This window comes from Ahaetulla prasina, chromosome 3, assembly GCF_028640845.1.
Source record: "Ahaetulla prasina isolate Xishuangbanna chromosome 3, ASM2864084v1, whole genome shotgun sequence".
NCBI lineage: Eukaryota > Metazoa > Chordata > Lepidosauria > Squamata > Colubridae > Ahaetulla > Ahaetulla prasina.
The window spans coordinates 212,803,885-212,829,339 of NC_080541.1; the positions used below are offsets into that span (position 1 = coordinate 212,803,885).

The 25,455-nt window shown below is 38.2% G+C and overlaps 1 protein-coding gene across 3 annotated transcripts in view; it reads right to left on the minus strand.

The window, feature by feature from the left end:
- Positions 1 to 17: 17 nt before the first annotated feature.
- Positions 18 to 25,455, minus strand: part of LOC131195639 (serine/threonine-protein phosphatase 4 regulatory subunit 1-like) — a 37,352-nt gene continuing 11,914 nt past the window's right edge. For all 3 annotated transcript variants that reach the window (XM_058177716.1, XM_058177717.1, XM_058177718.1), the window contains 15 exons: positions 23,897 to 24,043; positions 21,906 to 22,013; positions 21,189 to 21,254; positions 20,006 to 20,164; positions 18,464 to 18,615; positions 16,505 to 16,944; positions 12,947 to 13,164; positions 11,562 to 11,648; positions 10,580 to 10,765; positions 9,076 to 9,237; positions 7,996 to 8,096; positions 6,028 to 6,148; positions 5,527 to 5,661; positions 2,991 to 3,132; positions 18 to 2,375 (listed from right to left, as the gene is read on the minus strand). In XM_058177716.1, coding sequence (XP_058033699.1) covers positions 2,221 to 2,375; positions 2,991 to 3,132; positions 5,527 to 5,661; positions 6,028 to 6,148; positions 7,996 to 8,096; positions 9,076 to 9,237; positions 10,580 to 10,765; positions 11,562 to 11,648; positions 12,947 to 13,164; positions 16,505 to 16,944; positions 18,464 to 18,615; positions 20,006 to 20,164; positions 21,189 to 21,254; positions 21,906 to 22,013; positions 23,897 to 24,043 — 2,379 coding nt within the window. In that variant the 3' untranslated portion in view covers positions 18 to 2,220. The remainder of the gene's footprint in view (positions 2,376 to 2,990; positions 3,133 to 5,526; positions 5,662 to 6,027; positions 6,149 to 7,995; positions 8,097 to 9,075; positions 9,238 to 10,579; positions 10,766 to 11,561; positions 11,649 to 12,946; positions 13,165 to 16,504; positions 16,945 to 18,463; positions 18,616 to 20,005; positions 20,165 to 21,188; positions 21,255 to 21,905; positions 22,014 to 23,896; positions 24,044 to 25,455) is intronic.

A 25,455-nucleotide genomic window follows, 5' to 3' on the forward strand; every position in this document is an offset into this window, starting at 1 on the left:
TATTTTTAGATGTTCAAAAAACATTTTAGAAACTTGCAAAGTAAATAAGATTATTATAAAATCTAAAAACTGTTTCGCAACCTGGAACACAATCTTCCATAGCATTGTGTCCAAAATGTGTTAAACAATTCTAATAAATTAAATCATTGTCGTTGTTTTTTTTTTAAAAAAGACACAGACAATACACAGGACAACTACTTATTTGTAACAAGGACATTTAAGATATTAGCTAAATAATCAGGCTTGCAACAAAGCATATTTTACATATTTTCTAAAGTGATTCCACTATGTTTATCCCAAAATTAAAATCCTTCTTATAGATTTTTGGGATTAAAAACCTTATGTCTGTATCAATACACAATTTAAAAACATCTTAAGAATATTGTTCCGTAACTAAAAAACCATTAGCTCAAGCAATGATCATTTATTTCCGTGAATGATTCCTAGGAGGTGCCTATGTCATATACATTTTTGTTCTGCCAAACAAATCATGCTGTAAGAGGGGGTTGTTTTGGGCGGGTTAGTTCTTACATACATATAGTAAATTATTTGTACAAGTTAAATGTTCGAATGTATCTAGAGCTAGGGGACTCACATTATAATCTTTAAGCTGGGAAGGCTATGTCCAGCAGCTCTCACCAGACCGCAGTTATTCAACCTTGGTAGCTTTAAATATGTGGACTTCAACTCAGCTAGTCCACATATCTGAAAGTTGCCAAGGCTGGGAAACACTTCATAGACTGAGTTTCACTGTTTTTCCAAATCTCTTGCATGTATTATTGTATTTTAACTACGTAAAATCAAGATGAACATTGATTTATCTCTTTCCCTTTCTTTTTTTTCCCTGATTTATATATATTTTTTATCATGTGCAAAGCAATTAAAAACTATTATTTTATTCTATTCATAGCTTCAGCAAGAAACTCAGGGATCAAGGTTGGTCTAAGTCAGGGGTCCCCAACCTTGGCAGCTTTAAGACTTGTGGACTTCAACTCCCAGAATTCTCTGGGAGTTGAAGTCCACAAGTCTTAAAGCTGCCAAGTTTGAAGATCTCTGGTCTAAGTAATATGACTCCGTATGCACATAGAGAGATCAGGGCATTTGCTCTCTAAGTGGAGATCCTCCCACCCTAAGCGGAAAGCTCTTTCAAAAGGTCTCCCAATCTTAGCTGATTGGGAGCTGATGAAATAGCTGATCATGGAATATGCAATTAAGGGAGCTCTGCAAAATCCAAGGGCTATACAGGTCGCTAGATAAAATACTTCATACTGAATTTTCTATCGATCTTGGGGGAAAAAGAATATTCCCAGTATACACACTCAATTCTTGGAACTTCAAACTTATGCTAACTCATATCCCTAGCTTCTTTCTCCTAAGGGAAAATTCTAATTTCCTTCTACTGAGCAAATGTTGAGAAACTCCCCAAAACACGTCAATCCTATTCCTGCAGTTTATAGGCCCAAGCATCACACCGTCTCCTATGAAATATACCCTAGAAAATATGTAATATCTGAAATTCTTCAGATGTAGCTGTTTGAAAACAGCAGTTTTCATCAGAAGACATACCAGCACCAGCCAAAGATAGAGGTAAATAGGAAGGACAAAGAATAGTTCATTTAATTTCCCACACTCTGCTAACGTTCATGAAACTGTCTGCCATCACATCAGAGAGAACATTAATCTGTACTTTTACTTTATCTTTTTCCAAGTTACAGATTTGTTTTCTGAACTCTTTAACAAAGAGCACATTTTCATGCTTTAAAGAAGCCTACGTATTTTAGGTTCACCAACAACACCCTTAATTTTAGTCAAACCAAGCATTGTCTTGCTTTGTCACTGTAACTTGAGTCAGCGTGAAAGGCATATTCTTACTTTGTGGAATGATGTTTAAGTTGCAAATATGCACAAGCTCGCATAACCATATGAACATATAGCATAGCTGAATGTTTGATAGAGATAAGCATTACTCCTCGTATTCATGAAAGAACATAATTATATTAAAAAATTTAAAAAACAAATATTCCATATCAAGGCGGTATGTACAGAACATAAAAAGACAAACATGTTTCTCACTTTAATAAAAAGAATAAAGAACATGGCCTTTTCTTGCGAATTGCATTATTTCCTTGATAAGAGTCCTCTTCCACCATGTTGGTTAGTAGTCATAGCAGGAACTTGTTAGCTGAATAGTAATTTCATAGACTACATGCACAAAAAATATTAATTTTGTTTTTCAAGTAACGTGATATGCATGTTACTGAGTTTTGGTTTGATGGTGGCAAAAAACGAAACGTCTTGATCCCTATCTGCTTGGAGAACCAAAACAGTCTCTTCCACAGCATCCAGATGAGGGTTCCCAACAATTCTAAAATATGCTAAGAAATTAATATGAGAATATTATTCAGCATCAAAGCATTCATTTACCTTTTTGTTAATGTTCAGTGAAAAACCAACAATAAAATGCGAAGTGAACAAACAAAAGGAATGGTAAATCAAAATACTACTCAAAGTCTTTACAGCAAGGAAAAGCAAAGAGATGTTCAGGTTATTAAAGCCCACCAAAATAAGTGGAGAATGGAGAGTGGGATGGGGATGGGGAGGGGGAGGGGGAGGGGTGGGGTGGAATGGAATGGAATGGAATGGAATGGAATGAAATAGAATAGAATAGAATCACAAGGCAGCAATGTTATGGCATCTGAAACTCATGTAAACCTTTTGTTCTTAAGTTTTGCATTATCTATATTCAGAAATTGTAGGTGCTTCATCACTGGAGGTTTTTTAAGAAAAGATTGGACAGCCACCTGTCTGGAATGGTATAGGGTCTCCTGCTTGAGCAGGGGGTTGGACTAGAAGACCTCCAAAGTCCCTTCCAGCTCTATTCTGATTATATAATTTTAAAGAGAACCACTTAGTGCATATTAGCACTATTACATAATGACAGAACTGAACTACATTTCAAATCTGTTTGCCTACAAAAGGACTAAACATACCTTTCTCCAATAATGTCTGCCTCAATGCTTTGGCAAGCAAAACCCGTACATTTGGCACAGGATCAGAAGCCAGGCTTAGAAGGCTGGGCAACAGGTGTTCAACAAACTGGTCCACAGGCATGCATTCTTCTTCAACTACTGCCTTTAATCAGAAAATAGGAAAAAGCATTACAGGTAATCCTTGACTTACAACAGTTCACTTAGTGACCATTCGAAGTTACAATAGGCACTGAAAAAAGTGACTTATGACCAGAGATGTGGTAGCACCGTGCTTAGAGTGCAGTACTGCAGCCTACTTTTGCTAACTGCCGGCTGACTGCAATTTGGCAGTTCGAATCTCACCAGGCCCAAGGCTGACTCAGCCTTCCATCCTTCCGAGGTCAGTAAAATGAGGATCCCGATTGTTGGGGGTAAGAGGCTGACTTTATAAACTGCTTAGAGAGGGCTGTAAAGCACTGTCAAGCGGTATATAAGTCTAAATGCTATTGCTATTTTTCACACTTATGACTGTTGCAACATCCCTATGGTCACGTGATTTACATTCAGATGCTTGATAATTGACTCACATTTATTACCGTTGCAGTGTCCCAGGATCATGTGATCACCTTTTGCAACCTTCTGACAAGCAAAGTCAATGGGGAATCCAGATTCACTTAACAACTGCATTACTAATTTAACAACGGCAGTGATTCACTCAACAAATACGGCAAGAAAAGTCATAAAATGTGGCAAAACTCACTTAACAGATTTCTCACTTAACATAACATAAGTTTAGGGCTCAATTGTTGGTTGTAAGTTTAGGACTACCTGTATTTAGAGGGGATCAAGTGAACTGATATGGATTATTGCAATTTTATATGAATTTTGCTAAAATCTATAGTTGCAAAGAAATGTATTACTATAACTACAGCTAAAAGATAATTATCTTTGAGACACTGCCTTTAATGAAAATAAAATACATCGTATTTTAATCAGTGATCAAGCTAATGTTCATAGATATAACAATTGTGATATGCTATGTACTTCCATGTGTCTGTCTGTGTCTATTCAGATTTAGCATGTCAGACAGATTGTAGACATGGGTAACCACATGGATTTTACATGGGATTTGAACAATGGCTGTTTGTTGAGACATGCTAACAGGTCTTTTTAGATGTGCTAAATATGTAAAACAGCCAGATACTCTACTCAGCAGCTATATCCAAAATAGCTAATTTCTTGCTGATCTTTGCAGAGAACTTTTGTCGATCTATGCACTCTAATATGTGCACATGGCAAGTCAAATTATCTTGTATCCTCAAACTTCTAAAAATAGCCTAAAAAGCAGAACACAGTCCATTCCACTGACAGATGGTACAATACAGAGGTAGTACTGAATGTTCAGTAATATTAATATTGCCCAGGCAAAATGGAAGAAATTGATTACAGCTATATTGCATAATAGTACAATTACGTAAAAAATAACTAGATGTAGAACAAGGAACCAAAGACTTCCTTAACGTTCTTCAGCGTCATGCTGAAGGTATAAAAGATGGCACACGTCACACGAGAGACAGGTTAGCTTCTGATCCGTTTGATACTCAGAAGGAAGTTTTATCTTTTCTGCAAACAGTTTTGATATTAACACAATCTTATGTCAAATCCCGTTCAGGTGATATTAATGCAAAAGAGCTTAGGCTGAGAAACTGTAAGGATAGGCTATTTGGTTTTATTTAAAAATTATTTGGCATTTTGTTTAATGAAATACGGACCTAATTTCAATGCATCATAATTTATACAATAGCAGCTGTGGGAAGCTTGTTCTGACTCCTGTAGATTTCACAAAGCCCACAGAAGCTGTGAAATAAGCTATTAGTTGACAAAATTAGCCTTACAAAGCCAGAAAATAAATTGCTTAGTACCACATGAATTTCCTTCAATCCTTAGCAAAAATTTTATCTAGAAAAGCAAGAACTTGATTTAAAAAAGAATTAAACAGCCAAAGAGTGACTGCCATTGGTAAGTAATGCAGACATGTGTCATCATGCTTTCAGATCACAATGTTTAGGGAAATAAATTCCCATCGTAAATTGAGGATTACTTAAAGGTATAAAATAATCTTCCCCAAATAAGCTAGTGAGAAGAGAATTGTAGAAGAAGAAGAAAATCATCCACATTATCATGTGTCCTTGTTTATATTCATATGCTGAAAATAACCTCAGAAGTATATAAAAGTAATTTTCTCCCCTTCCTTTCAACGATGTCCAATTCTCAGAAACTGCCTGGAAAAATTCCCTGCATTTTTCTTGGCAAGTTTTTTTAGAAGTAGTTTCCCATTGTCTCCTTCAAGGCTCTCATCTTAGTTACACACCTGAGCCGAGATAACCAGGCTTTTCTTGAGATACCTTTCATGTTTAAAGTTACAGTTTCTCTCCACAAATTTCAAGTCAAGTTTCTCACGCAGGGGACTTAGGGTATGATTAGCCTTAATATCAAAATTGCATCAGATAGCCCTGCTCTTCGCTCACATCACAGACGCCGCAAGACGCCGACTCACCTGGCAGATGAAAGCAAATGCTTGCCGACCAACCCACTTGGAACAATGGCGGAATCTCATAATCAACTCATTAATGAAATTTAATCCCAGAGAGGTCACATTGTACGCGTAGAACTTCTGCAGTATTGCTACAGCCTGCAAAAATATCAAAGAATCAAGCAGGAGCAGGGGCAGCAGTGTTATAAAATACCATTCCCACAGCAAGTATCCCTCACGACGCATTTATTCTCCTGTGAATCTCTATAAATAAATATGATTATTATGGACTTTGAGGGGTGGGGAAATGCTGAAATAAGTTTCTAGCATTTAAAAGTAAAGCCAAGTGGCTACTTTGTGTAGAGCAGAGGTCTTCAACCTTGGCAACTTTAAGAATTGTGGACTTCAATTCCCAGCTTTGCTGGCTGAGGAATTCTGGGAGTTGAAGTCCACAAGTCTTAAAGTTGCCAAGATTGGAGACCCCTGGTGTAGAGCAAAAGGAGATAAGGTAGGCTGGTGCTTTACCAGTTTGAAGGAGATCCACCGGACTTCAGAAACTTTATCTGCACAGAGTGTTAGTGCAATATGTCTTAAGTGGTCGTACACATCGTTGGGATTATAGAGTTCAAGTATCAAAATGAGCTGCCTAAAAGAAAAAGGAAAAAGAATTAATTATATATGTCCTAGCTATTAGCTGAAAATACAGATAAGTTTGGAAAATACTACTACTAAGGAATATCATTAGGAACTCAGCATTTTGCAATGGCTTCTTCCATACTTTCTGTTTAAAGAATCATCTACAGATTGATTATGATCTGTTAGCTGCCCAGAGATGGGCGGCATACATACATACATCCATACATCCATATTTAGGGGGGGGGGGGGGGGGGGGGGGGGGGGGGGGGTGGGTGGACAGATGAACAATTTTAAGATCTTTTAGGTTCTTAAATTATATTCTCCTTACTGTGCTGGTTATTTTTTTTTTAATTTTGTATTTTTCACTGGTGAAATACTTGTAACTCAAAAACGAAGCTTGAACAACTCTTAACAATGGAAGATGCCCACACTGAGCTACATATATTCATTGCTATTGCAAGAATATAAGGCCATGCTTGTACCATATGGGCACCTACTAATAAATACATTCACCAAGTAATTGACTACAGTAATTTGAGAAACTAATGTAATAGGGCAATGCTGACATTAAAGAAAATGTTACAAGGTTTTGCCACTAGATGTCAGTGATGTTATAATATGTTATACCATCAGAATTTGCAGTCAACACAAAATTAACCAAATTATGCAACAGTATGCAACAGCAGCACCAAACGTACTTCAGTTACAAAATCTGAATTTATTTAGCTTCACACAATGGAATTCAATGTTTCTTTGAATTTTGCTCATATTACAACAAGTCTGCAAAAAAATATATATGAGAAAATAAAATTTGTTGCTGTTGCTGTAATTTATTAGTCTGCAATATCTTACGACTTTTGGCAATTAACAATAATTCAGTGTTGACTTATCAATGGAGGCTATTCCAGAAGCCTTGGGCCACCATGAGAACAGAACACATCCAGGCACCCCATATCACCCCATACCGGACAGAAATGTGACCTTACGGCAGCAATTTTTCTTCTCTTTTCTCCCCCATTCACCAGACCAATTGGAATAATCCACTCAGGAAGGAGCAAAACTGCTGAAATTTATTTTATTTTATTTATTTATTTTATTAAATTTCTATACCGCCCTTCTCCCGAAGGACCCAGGGCGGTGTACAGCCAAAATAAAACACAGAATATGTACAATTAAAAGAATTTAAAATGAACTATTACTATGCGGCCGATAATTAAAACATTTAAAAATTTAAAATATTATTAAAACCCCCAATTTAAAAGCAACTATTTATGCCAGTCCTGCTTGGATGAATAAATATGTTTTAAGCTCACGACGAAAGGTCCGAAGATCAGGCACTTGACGTAAGCCAGGGGGGAGTTCGTTCCAGAGTGTTGGTGCTCCCACAGAGAAGGCCCTACTCCTGGGGGCCGCCAGCCGACATTGTTTGGCGGACGGCACCCTGAGAAGGCCCTCTCTGTGAGAGCGTACGGGTCGGTGGGAGGCATAAGGTAGCAGCAGGCGGTCTCGTAAGTACCCGGGTCCTAAGCCATGGAGCGCTTTAAAGGTGGTAACCAGAATCTTGAAGCGCAATTAAGCGAAATTAATACCTCCAACCCCCCTTCCTCACAGGTTGTCCAATGATGATATCAAAGGCTGCTGAGGGATTTAGTAAGTCCAGGAGAGATGTTCTATCTTAACCCAGGCCCTGACAAAGAGTGACCAATGCCATTTCAGTCCCAAGCTCAGGCCTGAAAAAGGCCCAAATAATTTGCTTCCCCCAGGATACTGTTTTAATTATGCCTTCTATGCTTCAAGGTAAATGACACATCCATTAAACAATAAGCTTATGGAAAAATCAAAGGAATCTTAACTTACTCTGCAAGTTCGTAACGAAATCTCCAATTCCTGCTATTGTCAGTTACCACAAATTCTTGAAGCTGATAAAGGTATTCACGTCTTTTTTCAGCATGAAGCAACTAAAAACAAAACAATAAAAAAAACTGATTTCTGACAATTGATTTTTCTTTTGTCTGAAGACACACATGACATTTGATGTTAATGTAACATCTGTGAAACATGGAATGCTTATTTCATTAAAATACTTTATTCGCAGTACAGGTAGTCCTCGGCTTAATACAGATCGTTTAGTGACCGTTCAAAGTTACAATGGCACTGAAAAAAGTGACAGGGATTTTTTGGGGGGAACGATGACTACCGAAAAACCTGTCTGTATGGGACAGGGATCATTAAACATGCATAAAATCCAGGAATATAAATGTGGCAGAAAGTGCTCCTTCAGGTAACTTGGTCTTAAGCCATTTTGAGCTTTAAAAATGAAAACCAACTCTTAAAACGGGTCTGGAAATGAATCAGCAAAGAACTAATACTATAGATAGCCTTCGAGTTACAACTATTCATTCAGCGACCATTCAAAGTTATGACGGACCTGAATGAATAATATTGTCAACCCTGAAGCTGGCCTGACTGAGGCCATTTTGAGACTTCAGCGCTGACACACTGGAGAAAAGGGACAAGGTGGGGGGGGGGGGATAGAGATAGTTGGAGTGTTGTACTCAAAACAAAATACTTTCTGTTGGGAACCAAGGACATTCCTGCAAGTGCTTAGGAAGGAGGGGACTGGAGTCACCTAGCAACTGGACAGTAATCTGGACCATGATGCAGTAACATCACATCATGCTTTAGGACTGTGTCCCTTAGCAATAACTTTTCTGATCCCAATTGCTGCTGTAAACTGTATATATGTTTGTATCAGCCAATCCCAGTGAGCATTCCTATTGTGAACTGAGGTTTCCAGACCATTTTCAAAGCAGACCCATGCTCAGCAACCAGGAAATTGCCAGAGTGTGAATGTCTGCCATGAGGCTGTCTCTAAATCTGGGGGTTTTTTCTCAGGAGAAAGGTAGGCAAAACAGAACAAATGTGAATTATTCCTACCTTTAAGAAATCATAAAGATGTTTGAGGATTCCAATGCGTACTTCATCCAGATCCTTTAAGAAACCATTGAAAATAGGCACTAAATCGGCTGCTGTTAGCTGATCTCCCAGAATTACAGCCAACTCGTGAATGGAAAAAGCAAGCGTGCGCCGGACTTTCCACTGAAAATAGTTCAGATAAATGGGCAGAACAGTACAGAACACAGTTGAGTAAGCACAGTAAGGTTAAAAGAATATTTAAACAAGGGAAACCTAATGTGTGCACATTTACAGTGCTACCAAATTGCCAATACATCTTTTCTCTCAGTACTAGAACCAAAGATAATTCAATGACGCTGAATAGTGGACAATTTCAGACTAGGATGAACTTTTCCACCTAAAAATATTGAAATCCTGATAGCTAAATGAAATGGTCACAAAATTATTATTTTAGTTCATACTAAAATTCAAAAATACACCAAAGATCTACCAGCATTACTTTGCCTGCCCGATGAGGAAGCAGTTATGTTTGTTAGCTGTAATTGTTAAGTATTAGTGTTTCTGATGGGATAGGTGCCATTTGAGGGTGGAGAGGTCATGTAGAATTTCAAAAATGTAACATGGACACTTTCACACAATGGCTACTTATGGTGAGCATGACGAATCAGAAAACACCAATTTACTGGAAAGCAAATAGTTAAAAGACTATTTCTGCCATAATACATAACCTCCACCCACTAGCCCGGAATGTTGTGTTATTTGATCTTTTTTGGGTGGGCAGATGTGGCTTTTTCTTATCATATTCTCTTCACAGAGGTTTCGGTCTAAAAATTAACTATTTAGAAAAAAATATGTGTAGCTCAAGGTTGAACTTTGGAGTCCTTGGAGTTCATCTAGCTTGGTTGTTTTTTGTTGACGTTTCATTACCCATCTGCGTAATGTCATCAATGCTAGGTACTGATGTTGCCTAATTGGGGAATAAAACATCCACAAGAAAACTACCAAGTTCAGGCAGCACTAAGAACTCCACAATTAACTATTTCCAGGAAACCTGGAAAAATATAATCTTTTTACTATACAAACTAACATTCCAAGCAGGCTAGGCAGTATCTTATTTACACACATTAACCTGATTTACTGTAGCTCTCGCACAGACCAGTGATAAAAGCAAGCCATTTATATACAAAATAAATGTATATGATTCAGTGCATTTAGAACATAAGCAGAGCCCTACTGGATCCATCTACTCCAGCAGTCTATTCTCACAGAGGCCAACCCATTGCAGATAGCTTTCAGAAGCAGCCGTGCTGCCAGCAAGGCTAACGTAACTCCAACAGAAAAACATACAAACAAGGTATCAATTTTCTGAAGCATCTACCTCCTTAAGACTTACTTAAAGGAACTTACTTTGAAAGAGATTATCTTAAACAAACCAGCAGATTAATAATAAATACTGCATGCTTCTCACATAATTATATGCATAGCTTAAACAACGCAAAGCAACACGAACCGCTTTGTATTTTACCTGTACATCGGATGCTAAAGTTTCATAGGTGTCCTTCAAACAATGCCAATTTTGCCTGCCAAGTGTTAAAGCCACACCAGGAAGACTGTATGCACAGTGTTTCGCAATTTCAGTATCAACTGTCTGTGCTCGAGCAGGGTCTGTCATAGATAAATACTGCTCCAACAAAGGCTGAGGTATAATGTCCTGAAGATTAAAAAGAATACTAAATTATTGATAACAATAAATTAAACAAGAGTAAGGCTATACCACTATTAAAAGACACCTGGCCTTTTAGTATAGCATTCTATCTCTTCCTCCAGATGGCAACCACATAATGCCAGTGTAGAAATAAACAATGGGCCAAACACAATCAGTTCTGCAATAGGGAATAATCAGCTTCTTCTACACTAAGTACATATGCTAAACGTCACACCAGTCTGCAAGGCCAATGAACTAGGTAAAAGGAACTGGAAATAAGTTACAAATCAGAAATAGACACATTTGTGCATATAGTATTATAAAATTATGTATCTTCAGGACACTAATGACAGTGAATCAACCTTTGATATTTCAGTGTTTGGTTTCAATTTTAACATTAGTTACACAATATAGTTATTACATTTCTGAAATTGCTACAAGAAATCAATGTATTTCACAAGTAATGAATAACTGTTCAAGCCAAACTATGTTTATTTTTTTATAATAAAATCCAAGGCTGAAGATAATTCCAAACAGGATAAGTAAAATATTCAAATCTGGGTTAGTTTAGATTGAGCATAATGTTTTTTGTAATAAAAGGAGACAAGAAGTATGAACTGGATGCAGATTTAAAATAATTCCTAGGGCAAGGTTTGAAAATAATGTTTTATTAAGTTTAAATCTCTTTACATAGTAATCAAAATATGCATCAGTCAGCACTGAAGTACAAGAATTAGTTTAAGAACAGGTGTTTTTTTTTAAGATCTCAATTATGACCAGGAATATCAGAAAAATTGGAAACCTGCAATTTTGATTTATCTTCAAGATGTGGATCATTCTCTTGTGCCTCTAAAGCTTTGTTGACATCATTGTGTTGTTCTTCTGACTTCTGTAAAAGTGCATAATAATAAAATATACATCATTAAAATGCAATACAACTGATATGTAACAAAAAATCTATTGCTAAGAACTAAATTACTGTGATTAAAAAAAGCCAAAAGTATCTTTGTATTATATTGCTTCTACATTCCACTTAAACAGAACATTAGGCCAAGTGTAGACAAAACCAATAAACATTTGTTTCATTTGGCTTGACACAAAAAGCAGAAAATTTCAAGCTTAATGTTTATTTTTCTTCCCATGTCAGCATTAGGATACCATTTTTAACATTTTTCTAATAATTCATTGAAGATCTTTGAATGCCCTATCTGGAGGTTATCAAGCTTCCTTTTTGAAGGTCTTCACCAATCTAAGTATTTATTGGGAAAACTTCCAAGATTCAGTAATTAAAAGTAGTCTTCAACTTGAAACCAGAATTTGATCTCAGTCATACAGCGAAAACAGTAGTAAAGTAAGCCCACATGAACGTATCACTTAACAACCGCAATCCTGGCACTCGGCGTTGTGCTCATTAAGCTATCTCCTGTGCTGTTAAATGAAGTGAAGCTACTGATTTTAGCTTCCCTTTATGCACCAACGGGAACTCTTCTGAAGGGCTTTAGGAACAGAGCTTAGATCTTATGAATTTGATTTCTGTTTCTATAGCCCATCAGAGGAATTCCCCTCTCCTCAGCAGGTAGCCCTTTTACTCTCAAAGACCTGCCTGCCAGGAGGGAATTTCAGCTACCCAGCAGGTGGCAACAGCTTCCAACTTTTCCTGCCATCTTCCCCACTGACTTTCTGGGGGAGCCAGTAGAGAAGACTGCAAATGACTATCACAAGCAGGGTGCTTGATAATAAGTGCAAAAATGTTGCCAAGCATCTAGATCATAATCATGTGATCATGGGCATAGCGGAGCAACGTTTTGCGATGGCTGATAGTGCTTCACCAGCTGTAAATTGAGGACCATCTGTAAATAACTTTTAGGTTATCTTTAACATATGTCTAACTGAGCGAACCTTTCAAGTTGCATTTGCTTTCTAATGTAATTTTCAATCCAGTTCCCTAAGACAGGGGTCTCCAACCTTGACAACTTTAAGACTTGTGGACTTCAACTCCCAGAATTCCTCAGCCAGCTTTGCTGGCTGAGGTATTCTGGGAGTTGAAGTCCACAAGTCTTAAAGTTGTCAAGGTTGGAGACCCCTGCCCTAAGAGGTACCTGGCTAAAATTCAAAGAAACCAAAATTATGGAAAATGACTGATGGACTGTTGACCATCACCTGTCCTTTCCCACAACACATATTTACCGCATTTTTTATTATAGTTGGATCAGGTAGCTCAATCACATCAGCCAGACTTGGCAATGAAGATAAGATATTCACATCTGCTGTTCTGGAAGTACAGACCAAATTTGGGATATCTTCTTGATAGGTGTCATTAACTTCCACATTCTGCTTGCTGTCACAGCCACTGACAGAATCAAGATGGGCAGCTCTGAGTGCAGCAGACAGTACTTGAACCTGAGCTGATTGAATGGAATAAATCCCATTAAGTTTTCAAATACTGTACCTCATTTTCCAAACTATTAAAAACATGTAAAGACTTTAAATAAAACAGCTACGAACAATAAAAATATTGTATACACTGGTTCTTAAATCATTGAAGGTAGGTTTATTTATGGCTAGAGGGAATGTTCAGATCTAGAAATGTTTATAAAGACAGGATGACCTTGGAAGTCACATATAAACATTTCATGGAGGTTCTACACGCAAGCTGAAAGTGTCTCAAAATCAGAGGTCTACAAAGAGAGTCACAGAGTAAGAATGACATTCTGAGCATTCTTAGTAATCATAAAAAATATTAAATACAGTGAGATTGCCTGCTGAATAAAAATACTTAAGATTGGCACTTAAAAATAGTTATTTGGAAATCACAAGTTGATCATTTGATTTTGTTTTGCTTAATGAAATAATTTATGCTAAAAGTGATTGTACTGATGAAGTCTGGAACTTTTATAGATAACTGACTGAGTGGAAAACAAGTGGCATTGCTGCTCACTTCATGAAAACACGGCCTCAATATGAATCATAATACCATGTTTCCCTGAAAATAAGACATCCCCTGATAATAAGCCCTCCCCAAAAATAGTTCTGGAGTTAGGGCATTAATGGAGCTCCAAAATGACTGTGGGATATGCTCATTAGGCTTTTACTGATCGTTGTTTCCAGGGCCTTAACTAGTTTTTTCTTTAGTGCAGCAGTCCCCAACCTTGCTAGCTTGGCGGCCTGGCCTGGCCTGGGGGGTGGGGGGGGGAGGGCAGACACACAGCTCCATTGTGTGAGCAGCACGTGCGTGCCGTCCACTTGCACTCACACACAAAGCTCCACTCATATGAGCGAGGGGCACTTGTGTTCACCCACGAAGCTCCATTCATGTGAGTACCCTCCGTTCGTGCAAGTGGAGCTTCACTTGCCATGGCCCAGTAGTGGGCTGCAACCCAGCGGTTTGGGACCCCTACTTTAGTGGATTATGGCTTTGTTTTTGCTTTCATCTTTGTTTATTTTGAGTACATTTGACAGATGGGCAGCCATATAAATGTGTTAAATAGGTTAGGTGCCTAAAGACTGGGAAATTGGTAAGGAATTGGTATGACAGAGTGGCTGGTTATGTCTGGGTAGAATGGAACTATACATAGTCCTTGATTATGACCAATGGTTTACAACTGTTCCAATTTATAACAGATTTGTAAATTGGTACTTATGACCAGGCCCTGAAGTTACAACTGCCATACCACAATCACATGACTGTATTTAAACATTTGGCAATTGGCTCACATTTATGACCAGATAAAACATCTCATAGTCTTCTGACCATTATCTGTGACACTTTTTGCCAGTTTTCAGCAAAAATACCCATTCAAATGAATGGATCGTTTAACAGCCATGTGATTTATTTAACAACTGCAGTGATTTGCTTTATGACCATTGTAAAAATCTAGTCTGGTCAAGTGCTGCCACAATTTACACCACTGTATGGTACAAGCAACCAACTACACTATTTAGGAAATGTAGCCAAATTATCCTTTAGCTACCTAACATCAAGAGTATATTCACAAATCTACTTTATCATGGCTGTAGAGACCATAAGGACTCTTTTCAACCATTCTGCCCCTCTGTCAGATTCTCACTATCCTCTTTCTGGACCACTGTACTAAATATGAGAGCATCTACCTTTTCAGCAACAGTTGAATCCATACATAGTTGGAATACAAGCCCTATTCTCCCATGGAAGCGAATAGAATTTGCAGGCTCATGCTAAATGGGTTTTGCTTAATTTTTTTTCTTTTCTTTTCTTTTCTTTCTTTCTTTTTTTTTTGAAAATACACATGTGGGAAAAACACATGAACAGAATTATAAACCTAAGGAAAAAATGTGGACATTCAGAAGATGGTAAAAAAGCAAGGAACCTACCACATCAAACCTGGACACAAATTACTAGGAATAAGAAGTCACAGGGAAATAATTTACCAAGCTCAGACAAGAACCAGTGAACAGCAATTCACAACAAAATTAACAGTTTGCTGCCATGTAATGTCATATTTGACTCAGCAAATTGGATTTGCCAATGAAAGGCTGAGGTGACAAAGAAAAGAATGTTTGATGGATGCTAATAAATGATAAAAGCTGTACACATCTCTGTTGGAAAAGTCCCAGTTTGTGCATGGAAATATCATCTAAGACAGGGGTCTCCAACCTTGGCAACTTTAAGCCTGGTGGACTTCAACTCCCAGAATCTCCCAGCGTTGAAGTCCACCAGGCTCAGTTCGGGTATACCAGGGCATGAAAATATAAGAAATATGCATAGACATAGAAGTCCACTAGAGGGACTCGAGTTTTATGACACTTTACTATAACAAGCATAAAAAGCCTTTTTGACATTATTTCTATATTTTAAATGACTTTAATCTATGGTTTCTCTCATGGTCAAAAGAGCCTGAGATGCAAATAAGACCCTTCGGGAACAAGCTATCTGCCAAGGTGAAAAATGGTGAAAGTGCAAGCCAGGCAGAAATGTGTTATGGGGAAATATTACAATCTTGATGAGCTTAAGTTGCGATTCACAAATGGGTTCACTTTACTGTTTCCCACACTTTTATTGTCTCTTTTATGGGGGTAAATATGGGATGCAGAATCTTCTCTCTCAGACCAGTTGAAGAAGGGGGGGGGAGCTATTCTCAACTAGGTAAAGGTTCCCCTCGCACAAGTGCATTAGTCGTTCCCAGCTCTAGAGAGTGATGCTTATCTCCAGTTCAAAGCCGAATAGCCAGCGTGTCCGAAGATGTCTCCGTGGTCATGTGGCCTGCATGACTAAACGGCAAAGGTGCACGGAACGCTGTTACCTTCCCACCAAAGCTGGTCCCTATTTTACTACTTGCATGTTTTACGTGCTTTCGAACTGCTAGGTTGGCAGAAGCTGGGACAAGTAATGGGAGCTCACCCCGTTATGCAGAACTCGGGATTCGAACCACTGAACTGCCAACCTTTCAATCGACAAGCTCAGCATCTTAGTCATTGAGCCACTGCGTCCCTCAACTTCTCAACATTCTCAACTAGAAGACAGCTAAACCTGAGTTGGGAAAGGTGTTCTCCATCAGATGCCAAAATTTTAGCCCTGCCTTCTCACACTTTCCTGACAATTCCGTCTTTGATGACTCAGAATGAAAAATTTTATGAATGTGAGGGGAACTATACAGATCTCTGAAAATGCTTTTTTCTTTGTAAAGAGGCACTGGGAAAGAATATGGCAACCAAGAGCAGAAATTTCAAGAAAACACCACCACCAGGATGGCTGCTAGTAAAACTTGCCTTGAACATCGGGGTCATCCATGTGCTCCTGTAAACTTTGCAGAACTTTTTTAATTTCACTGCTGGCAACGCAGTTATTATAAAGTGCCTGTGATACCGAGGTGCTCTCATGTATCTCTGTCTTGCCCTGAAGAAGCTCTATATCTTGGCTTATATCAGGAAGAGGAGGTCGCCAGTATAAGAAAGTATTAAACACATCCTGTCCAGACTGGATTCTTGAGCTAATTTCCTGATATTCGCTGGTTTGACAGTTTTTGATATCGTTAGTTAAAAAAATCTCCTCTCCCTGAGGTAATATAGTCTGATCTACTCCAAAATTGATGCGTATGGCTGAACATTGATTCTGTGCATCCAAGTGTGACATTTCAGAACAAACCACAGGGGTAAAAGAAGATTCCACTGCCAGAGATTCCAATTTATTTTCCATTGAGTTCTCTGATCTAAGAAGAAAAATATTGTTAAACAACAGTGAAAAAAATAAAGCCAATATAAACTGAGCTCGCTTAAATGTAGTGGTTTAAATACAGTTTCAATTATGATTGTTGTTGTTAGTTGCGAAGTCGTGTCCAACCCATCGCAACTCCATGGACAACTTTCCTCGAGACCTTCCTGTCCTCTACCATCCTCCGGAAACCATTTAAGCTCATCAATTATGATAGTCATGGCTTTTCTCTCAAAATTAGTCTTGCTTCTGAAAACACGGGTGCTTCATAAGATTAAACAAGCTTAAATTTAACTTGTTTAAGTAACTTCAGTTATTTACTAATTACTTGGCCTTCCAAGTCATATTTGTTGTGAGATCAAGAAATTGACACCGAATTCTAAATTGTCTGATCAAGGAGATCCCGAGATCAAAGAGGACCTCTGTGGCTCAGGCTGCTAATGCAGTCTGTTATTAAAAGCAGCTGCCTGCAATTACTGTAGGTTCTAGTCCCACCAGGCCCAAGGTTGACTCAGCCTTCCATCCTTTATAAGGTAGGTAAAATGAGGACCCAGATTGTTGGGGGAAATAAGTTGACTTTGTATATAATTATACAAATAGAATGAAGACTATTGCTAACATAGTGTAAGCTGCCCTGAGTCTTCGGAGAAGGGCGGAATATAAATGCAAATTAAAAAAAATAAAAAAAATAAAAGCTTTATCACACTACTGGGGCTTTTTCACCACATTCAGAAGAGAAGGAAAGTAATAAAACAAAACTCCAATGGCCTCTGAAATTCTGGATTAAATTTTGAAATATTTTTTTCAAATTTTGCAATGAGGCAATTTGTTTGAAACTGTCTTGCTGTTAAAATGTGTCTTAGACTTATGATCACTACTTTATCTCTAATCTGATATATGCAATTTATTTCCACCATGTTTTCTTCGTACGTCATAAAGAGATGAAACAATTGGAGAAATAAAAAATATTTCTTTTTGTATCCAAGCATATATGAGACAGAATAAAGTAAATTTCCCATTTCTTTTAGGGGACATTCAGTCATTTACCTTTCTAACATTACACTTACTGGTTTTTGTTTTTTTAAAGAAGAACTTATCCAGTTGTCTCGTATTTTAAAATCTGGTTTTCAAAGTTATGATTAAATACCCCTTTCAATTCAATTGTAAACAACTTCTAAAAAAACAGCACATGAGATACTTGCTCAGGCAAGGTAATAGCCTATCCACCATTACAAGCTTCAATACGTCATTTTATAATGTTAAATATGGATTTTGAAATGTATAGTTACATCACTATAGTAAATCATTGCGCACTTTGAAGACTCTTATAAAGCTGGTGGAAATAATATTTTATTACATAAAATACTTTTTGAATTGAATATTGAATTTTGAGCTATCAAAAATGGAATTCTTCATCTGAGAAATACAATAACTCCATTAATGATTTCTTAATTGGATCAAAACCAGAGTTCTAGTTTCAAGCTACCCAAGTTACCCTTAATGCCAAATCACTATACCTTGATAGCTTTAAATTTGCACTGTGGTCTGGGCATGGACTACAAGGCCGGATGCTGAGCGTCCCATCCTCTCGAATGTAAAGACCAGCACTGGAAGGGTTTGCAAAAGTAGAAATGAAAGGACCAAGTGACTGGAAAGCAGCTTGACGAACCTAGAATATTGGAAATTTAAGAGAATATAACGGCACTGTTACTGTTTGTTATTAAGGTTAAATGTTCATGAATTACATGTAATTCAAAAGTCATCAATCATCAATTCAGATTGGCATCTTTAATGTCACTTATTGGTCTTGTTTACAAAATCCATAAACTCTAGGGAACAGATGCTCAGTTTCTGCAGAAGAAGAAATATTATAATTTCACTGTATTAGTGTGATAGAAAAAAAAAAGAGAAGAACCAGACAACCAGAAGCAACATAGTCTCAACTATAGCCATGGATGTCCTCCTGCTAGAAAACCTGAAGGACTAGTTTGGGGACAGATCCTCCAGCAGAAAATCCGTTTTGTGGTTCCTAAGAGCTGACATCAACGTGATGATACATATTCGATCAATATTAGTAAGAACAGTATAATTGCTTTAAATGTGCATACTTTATTTTTAAGGCTACAGGCCATGACCAAAAAAAATGGACAGACAATTAAAAAAAATCTAGCCTTTATTAATAGGCAGCTTTGATTGGAATTAATTTTGTCTAACATCAATCATCATAATATCTGTACCTGTGTGACACTTCAACCGCACTGAGTTCTACTGTATTTTTGCAAATTTTTTAAAGATTAGAGGAAAAATTGAGTGATAAATTATTATAACGAAAAAGATCAGAATATTTCCCCAAATCTGCAATATTGCTTGCAGTGAACAATTGATTTAAGTTCAACTGTTCAAAATTTAAGGAGGCAAGCATGCATACAAAATCGAACAGAAAATACCTATCTGCCCAAACAATAGTTCCTTTGAATTTTAATGCATGGAAACTACTCGAGTTTATTTTAGAGATATAGGAGATGCTGATAGGACCGTGATGGTGAACCTATGGCACAGGTGCCAGAGATGGCACGCGAGCCATCACCCCAGTTCAGGTCCACTGCACATGCGCGCGTGCCTCCCACCGTCCACCTGGTCTTCAAGTCTCTGCCGCACATGTGCGGGGGGCAGGGTGTATGTAGGGGCCATGCACGCATGCGGGGGGGATTCATTTGGGGGAGGGGCACAAACGCACAGGGGGACGGGGCACATGCGTGAGGGCAGGGTGCATGCAGGAGGCGTGTGCATCCGTGGCGGGAGAGCGCATGCGCTGGTGCCGCATGTGCAGGTGCCATGCCTTGCATTTTGGGGGTTTGGGCACACGCACTTACACACGCACTCGTGCACGCACTCAGTCCGGGAAAGGTTAGCCATCACTGTGATAGGAGCTATTGTTGCTATTAAATCAAAGCATGATCATACACGGCATTTTTCAAAATATTCTTTTGCTTTTATCAAAGATTCACTGCTTTTATGGAATCACTGCAATTTAAGGTGAACAATTCGACTCTATTTACCCATCTGCAAGGATCACTAATGAGACCGATGAAGAGGGGAGACAGTTTGGTCCTCCGAACCTCAGGAGAAACGGTACAGGAGACAGCCATAAAGCATTCAGCACAAGCTTTCCGCATACCCCAAATGTTATCAGAGCAGAGCTCAAAAAACTTTGGAATCTGCCAAAATAAAGAGACAGAAGAAAAATTGGTTTGTTTGGATACATTATCTTGTTTACTTGGAAAATGTTAACTTACAAATACTGATCAGATTAGCAGGCAAAACATTCATTTAGTAGTTTGTAGCAAAGAGTAAATTATTTATTGAATGATTTAATCACAATGAATGAAAACATGCAAGCTCAACTTAGTCTTATACTTAGCTGACACTATATTAGTGCAATTCATACTTCTAAGTATCTGCTATAACAGAAAGCTCAGTTCCTTGAGAATGTCAGTCTAATTTGAGTCTCTGATGAGAAGCTGACAGCAGAACTTTAAAAATATTCATGTCCTTTTAGCAAAGCTGAGGAAACGAATGTTAAAATTGAAGGATTAACCTTGTAAAATTATCATATCTAATTGAAGATCTAACATACTACAGTTTTAGCCTGAAGAGAGAAAAAAACAGGAAGGGTGTGTGTTTGGAATTTATAAGCACCGAGTTGGAAGGGAAAAAAAATAGTTTCCTTAGTGGACCAGAATGGCCAATATACAGCCTATCAGTGTCTTGCAAGCTGCAGCAATTTAAGAAAAGCCAAATTAAAGGAACCGCTTTCTTTTCTGAATTTAGGAATGAGATTTGGGGTCAACAAAATGAAACTTCTTTTTTCTGGCAATAATTTTGCTTGCCAACCAAAAAGGTTCAGAACATGGCTGAAACTCAAGAATATCATTTTAAAATGAAGACACATTTTGGGAAGCAATGAATATTACTTAATAGTGGATAAAATAAATATTTGTTCAGCTAGATCGAACAAGTTGTAGTAACATTGCATTCTACAGTACTATCATGTATTAAGGTCTGGCAATTACTAGAAGGAGGAGTCTCCAGTAAAGTTTTCCCATTGATCCAAGCATTTCAGAGGAGTTGTCTGCTTTGTATACACACAGAAGACATTAATTTGGTGTCCTTTATATGACATAGGCTGCTAACAGCATGAAATTCCAAGGTGTGTAACTTGACTCTCAGATTTTAACATACCAAATTATTTTCTGTGGCTTCTTGCCCAACTGCACTGCATATATCACCAAAGCTGGCTGCACAGACCTAAAGCAAAGGAAACAAACACAATGCTTCTTTGTTGCTACCATAATGTTAATCTACTTTGTGTTTCGTTATACATACATACTAACTTAATTATGGACCTTCATAAACAAAAGCTGAATGCTACACCAAAAAAATGCACTGGGTGGGATGGGGGGGGGGGAATGTGCGTCATGATTAAAATGCTACGTTTTATGTTACTTGCTTCACAGATCAAAATGGGAACACAGAATGGTGGGCTTTATATCATAAAGTAAACATGTGGGAGTCATTATTTGGATATTTTCACATTCTGTACTTTTATCAGACAGTTCTTATATGCATCATGTATGCATATAATCTCAGTCCCATTATAATAATAACCCATAATAATAAGCTCTTCAATGGCCCTCAGGTGTGTATCAATTGATTTGTATTGGCTATGGTTGATTTTAGATGGTGCCAGTTGTCAATTATACTTCATAACAGCCACTTTAATGAGAGTGGCAGTTCAAATGTAAAACAAGATATACTTGTTTTGGCAGTTATATAAAATAAATAAATGGGGGTGGGGGGTCAATAGTACTTATAGGTTAAGTTAATTTAATTCCAAAATTTTATTAGGTATGTTCCAATGCAGATGACTAAATTAGTCTAAAATCAACAAATGTTAACCTTCCGGACTTGAAAGAGTTTTCCATCACTGCAAAGCTCACAGAACCGAGGAAGCAGCAAGCGCTCAAGGGTAGATTTGTTCACCATAGATGCCATTTTGCAGATTATCTATTGAGAGAGGGGAAAAATACTTTTTTTCTTTATTTTATCATTTTCTATAGATTTTTATCATTTCTATGAAAAATGTATTAAAAGCTGTAACTTTCTTGGGAATGGTATTACAATTCAAGAATAAAATCCACCAGATGCATAGGTATTAAGGCATGCCATCATGGAATCAGATACAACACATATCGCATTTTTTGGAGTATAAGACGCACCTTTTCCCCCCAAAAAAGAGGGTGAAAATCTGGGTGCGTCTTAAACGCCGAATGTAACCCCACCCAGCTTCTCAGAGGCTGAAAGAAGCTTCAGAAAAGAAGCCCCCAAACAGAGCTTCAGAGGCTTTTTTTCTGAAGTTCTGTTTTGGAGGCTTTCAGAGACAGAAAAAAGTTTTTTCTGAAACCGAGTTTCAAAGGCAGAAAAAAAAAGCAAAAAAAAGCAAGGCACAGAGCTCACAACCAAGGAACCTGTTGCTAAAATTCACTTCTGGGAACAGCTGATTGGGGGTATTCCGGGAGGCCAATCCACCTGCCAATCAGCTTTTTTCTTATTTTCCTCCCTAAAAACTAAGGTGCGTCTTATACTCCGGTGTGCCTTATACTCTGAAAAATACGGTAAATACAATTCCTTTAAAGAAACAGTGACTACATCTAGTTGATCTCATACTAGAAGTGCTATAAATAGAATAAACAATCAAAGGATTCCACCAACAACAGATTGTATCCAGCAAAAATAAAGCTGCTCTTGTGTACTGATGTTTTTACAATAACCATGGCTCTGTATGTTTGTGGTTTTCCTCTTTGGAAGGAAGGAGGAAGTCTGGTTTGTGTCACTGACAAGCCAGAAAGCTAGAAGAGATTACCATTAGCACGGATCAACACATCCCTAATCATATTATACTTTTACATGGCTTCTTTCGTAAGCAGTTTGGGAACAATGTTTGCTGAAAAATAAAGTATAAATGGGAGGGGGGACAAGTATAAATAATACAATGTCTGACTGGGGGCGGAAAAAAGGCCGGGGGGGGGGGATCCTTTTGTACTGTTGTATATCCTTGAAGTCACCATGAGTTGACTGGAGACTGCTTTTGAAAATACAGGAAACAACAATAGCAGTTGTAAACAATCCTTCTGCTCGCTTACCCACAAAAGCCTCCTTTCCCTGAAGTTTACGTACATGTTTGCCTTTCTAAAATTTCCTATGATATAGAACAGGGGTGAGCCATTAATTTTCCCAAGGGGCCACAACAATGCTAATGCTACCCCAGTCTCCGCTGCTGCCCTGCCCCTGATGCTGCTCCCCCGCCCCTGCCAAAGCCACCCTTGCCAATGCTCCATCCCCAATGATGCCATGAGCCGGTTCGGGACCATCTACAACAGGGCTCCCAACCTGTTGGCCATGGCTCACTACCAAGCCGAGTGTTGCGCAGGCGCTTACAGTCCTGTTGACAGGGGCGCTTGAGCACATAAAAGCGCCTGTTCCTTCCCCCGTGGGCCACCAACCCATAAAGGTTGGGGGATTCTGATCTGCTGGCTGTAAAATTACGAAGTCTGGTATAGAAAAATTAGCTTTTCATTTCAAGCTTTAGGAACAGATACCATTCCAAAGTCCAATTTTTAAAGAGGTACAAAATTATTCATTAGGTTGAATGAAATTTTGAATGAGATCTCTGCTGAGAGGGTAAAACACCAAAATAAATTGAACACATTCCTGTTCAAATGACATAAAAAGAGGTCAACATTTGGAAAACTGCTGAATATGCCAATAACAAAGGTGAAATTTAATTAATAACATTGTTTTATATAATTATATAAAGGACATTAAAATGCTACCTAAATCCCCCTACTATCAATTCAGAAAAAAACAATCACAATAAATGAGATACCTACATTGACTGCCTCCACCTTGTATTCATCATCACTTTCTGGAGCAGAAAGTTCCAACAGAATTGGACACACCTTATTTTCAATATCATGTTGAGCAATAAGTTGTTGATCCAGTAATATTAGCAGTGAATCCTGGCTTGCTTTTCTAACCTAACAATGTACAAAAGAGAAATAATAATAATATATTAGGGAAGAATATTTTGTGACCAGCATACATGAAATTGATTACATTTCTTGAGGAACAGTTAAGTTCCATTGTTATAATCTCATTATCACAAAATTATATGTCATGGCATTGCTTTTACAAGAGAGAAAGTATGGTTTTATGGGCACACGTTTCATCCATATCCTGGATTTCTGGATATCACATACTAATTTGGTTTTATTAAACTGGTAATTCTCAGAACACAATTGTGGTACTTATAGCTTTACAACCTCAAGACCTCGTCCACCCAATTCTTTAAATATAGACCTTCTGCCAATGTTTTTTAATGGTCCCCCACATAGCAGAGGTGAAAGAGTACAGAGATCATAAGCAATGATTCTCTATTGCAGTCCCCTCACATCCCATTGGATCCCATTGGGGATGTGTCCCAAAATTAGACTGACTTTCCATCAACTGTTAAAAATGGAACTGTTCTGGATGGGCTTTTGGAAATAAATGACTAATTTAGTGCTTCATGTTATTTAAGTATGAATTGGCTTTATGTTTTTAATCTTATGTTATAAACTGTTGGTTCCTTCAAATAAAACATAATTAGAATTAAACACAGTTCATATAAATTTAGGTATTATAAGGTCTGGTTAATCTAGAATAGAAAGAAAAGACACTAATGTCTCTTCAAAGCTATGTCACAGGAGGGTAAGTGAACATATAAGCACAAATCACATTGCATATCAAGCAAAATCAAAGTACCTACCATGTTTCCCCAAAAATAAGACAAGGTCTTATTTTCTTTTGACTCCCCAAATAAGGGCTTGGCCTTATTATCTCAGGGGGGGGGGTGTCTTATTTTTTGGGGGTGAAGGAGGCGGTGAACATGGGACTGGATGTCCTGTCACTGCCGTTGCCTCCCCTCCCTGTTCTTTGCACCAGCTGAGCGGTCCATCACGTCCCGTCCCACCCCAATGGCAACAGCTGCTTCCCTTCCATGCCATCTCTTTATCGAGAGGGGTGGCAGGTGGGGCAGGGGAAAAGCAAGACGTGTGGAGCAAGACGTGGCTCCCCTTGCCATCTCTTCTCCCCCCCCCCTCGTCGGGCATGACAGGGCTCCTGCCCCTCACTTAGCCACCTGCCCCCCTTTAGGGATGCAATTTGGGGATGGCAGGTAGGGCGGGTGAGAAGCGGGACACGCGTCTTATTTTTTCCATCGCATTTCTCGCTGTTGTGTCCAGGGAAACACCCTGTAAAAAGAAAGCCTTCTCGCGAGTTCAATCAAACTTCTCGAACTCGCGAGAAGGTCTTCTTTTACAGTGTGTTTCCCTGGACACAAAAGCGAGGAAAGCAAGATAGCTTGAAAAGTAAGATGTGCGTCTCGCAGCCCAAAATGTCTCACCCCACC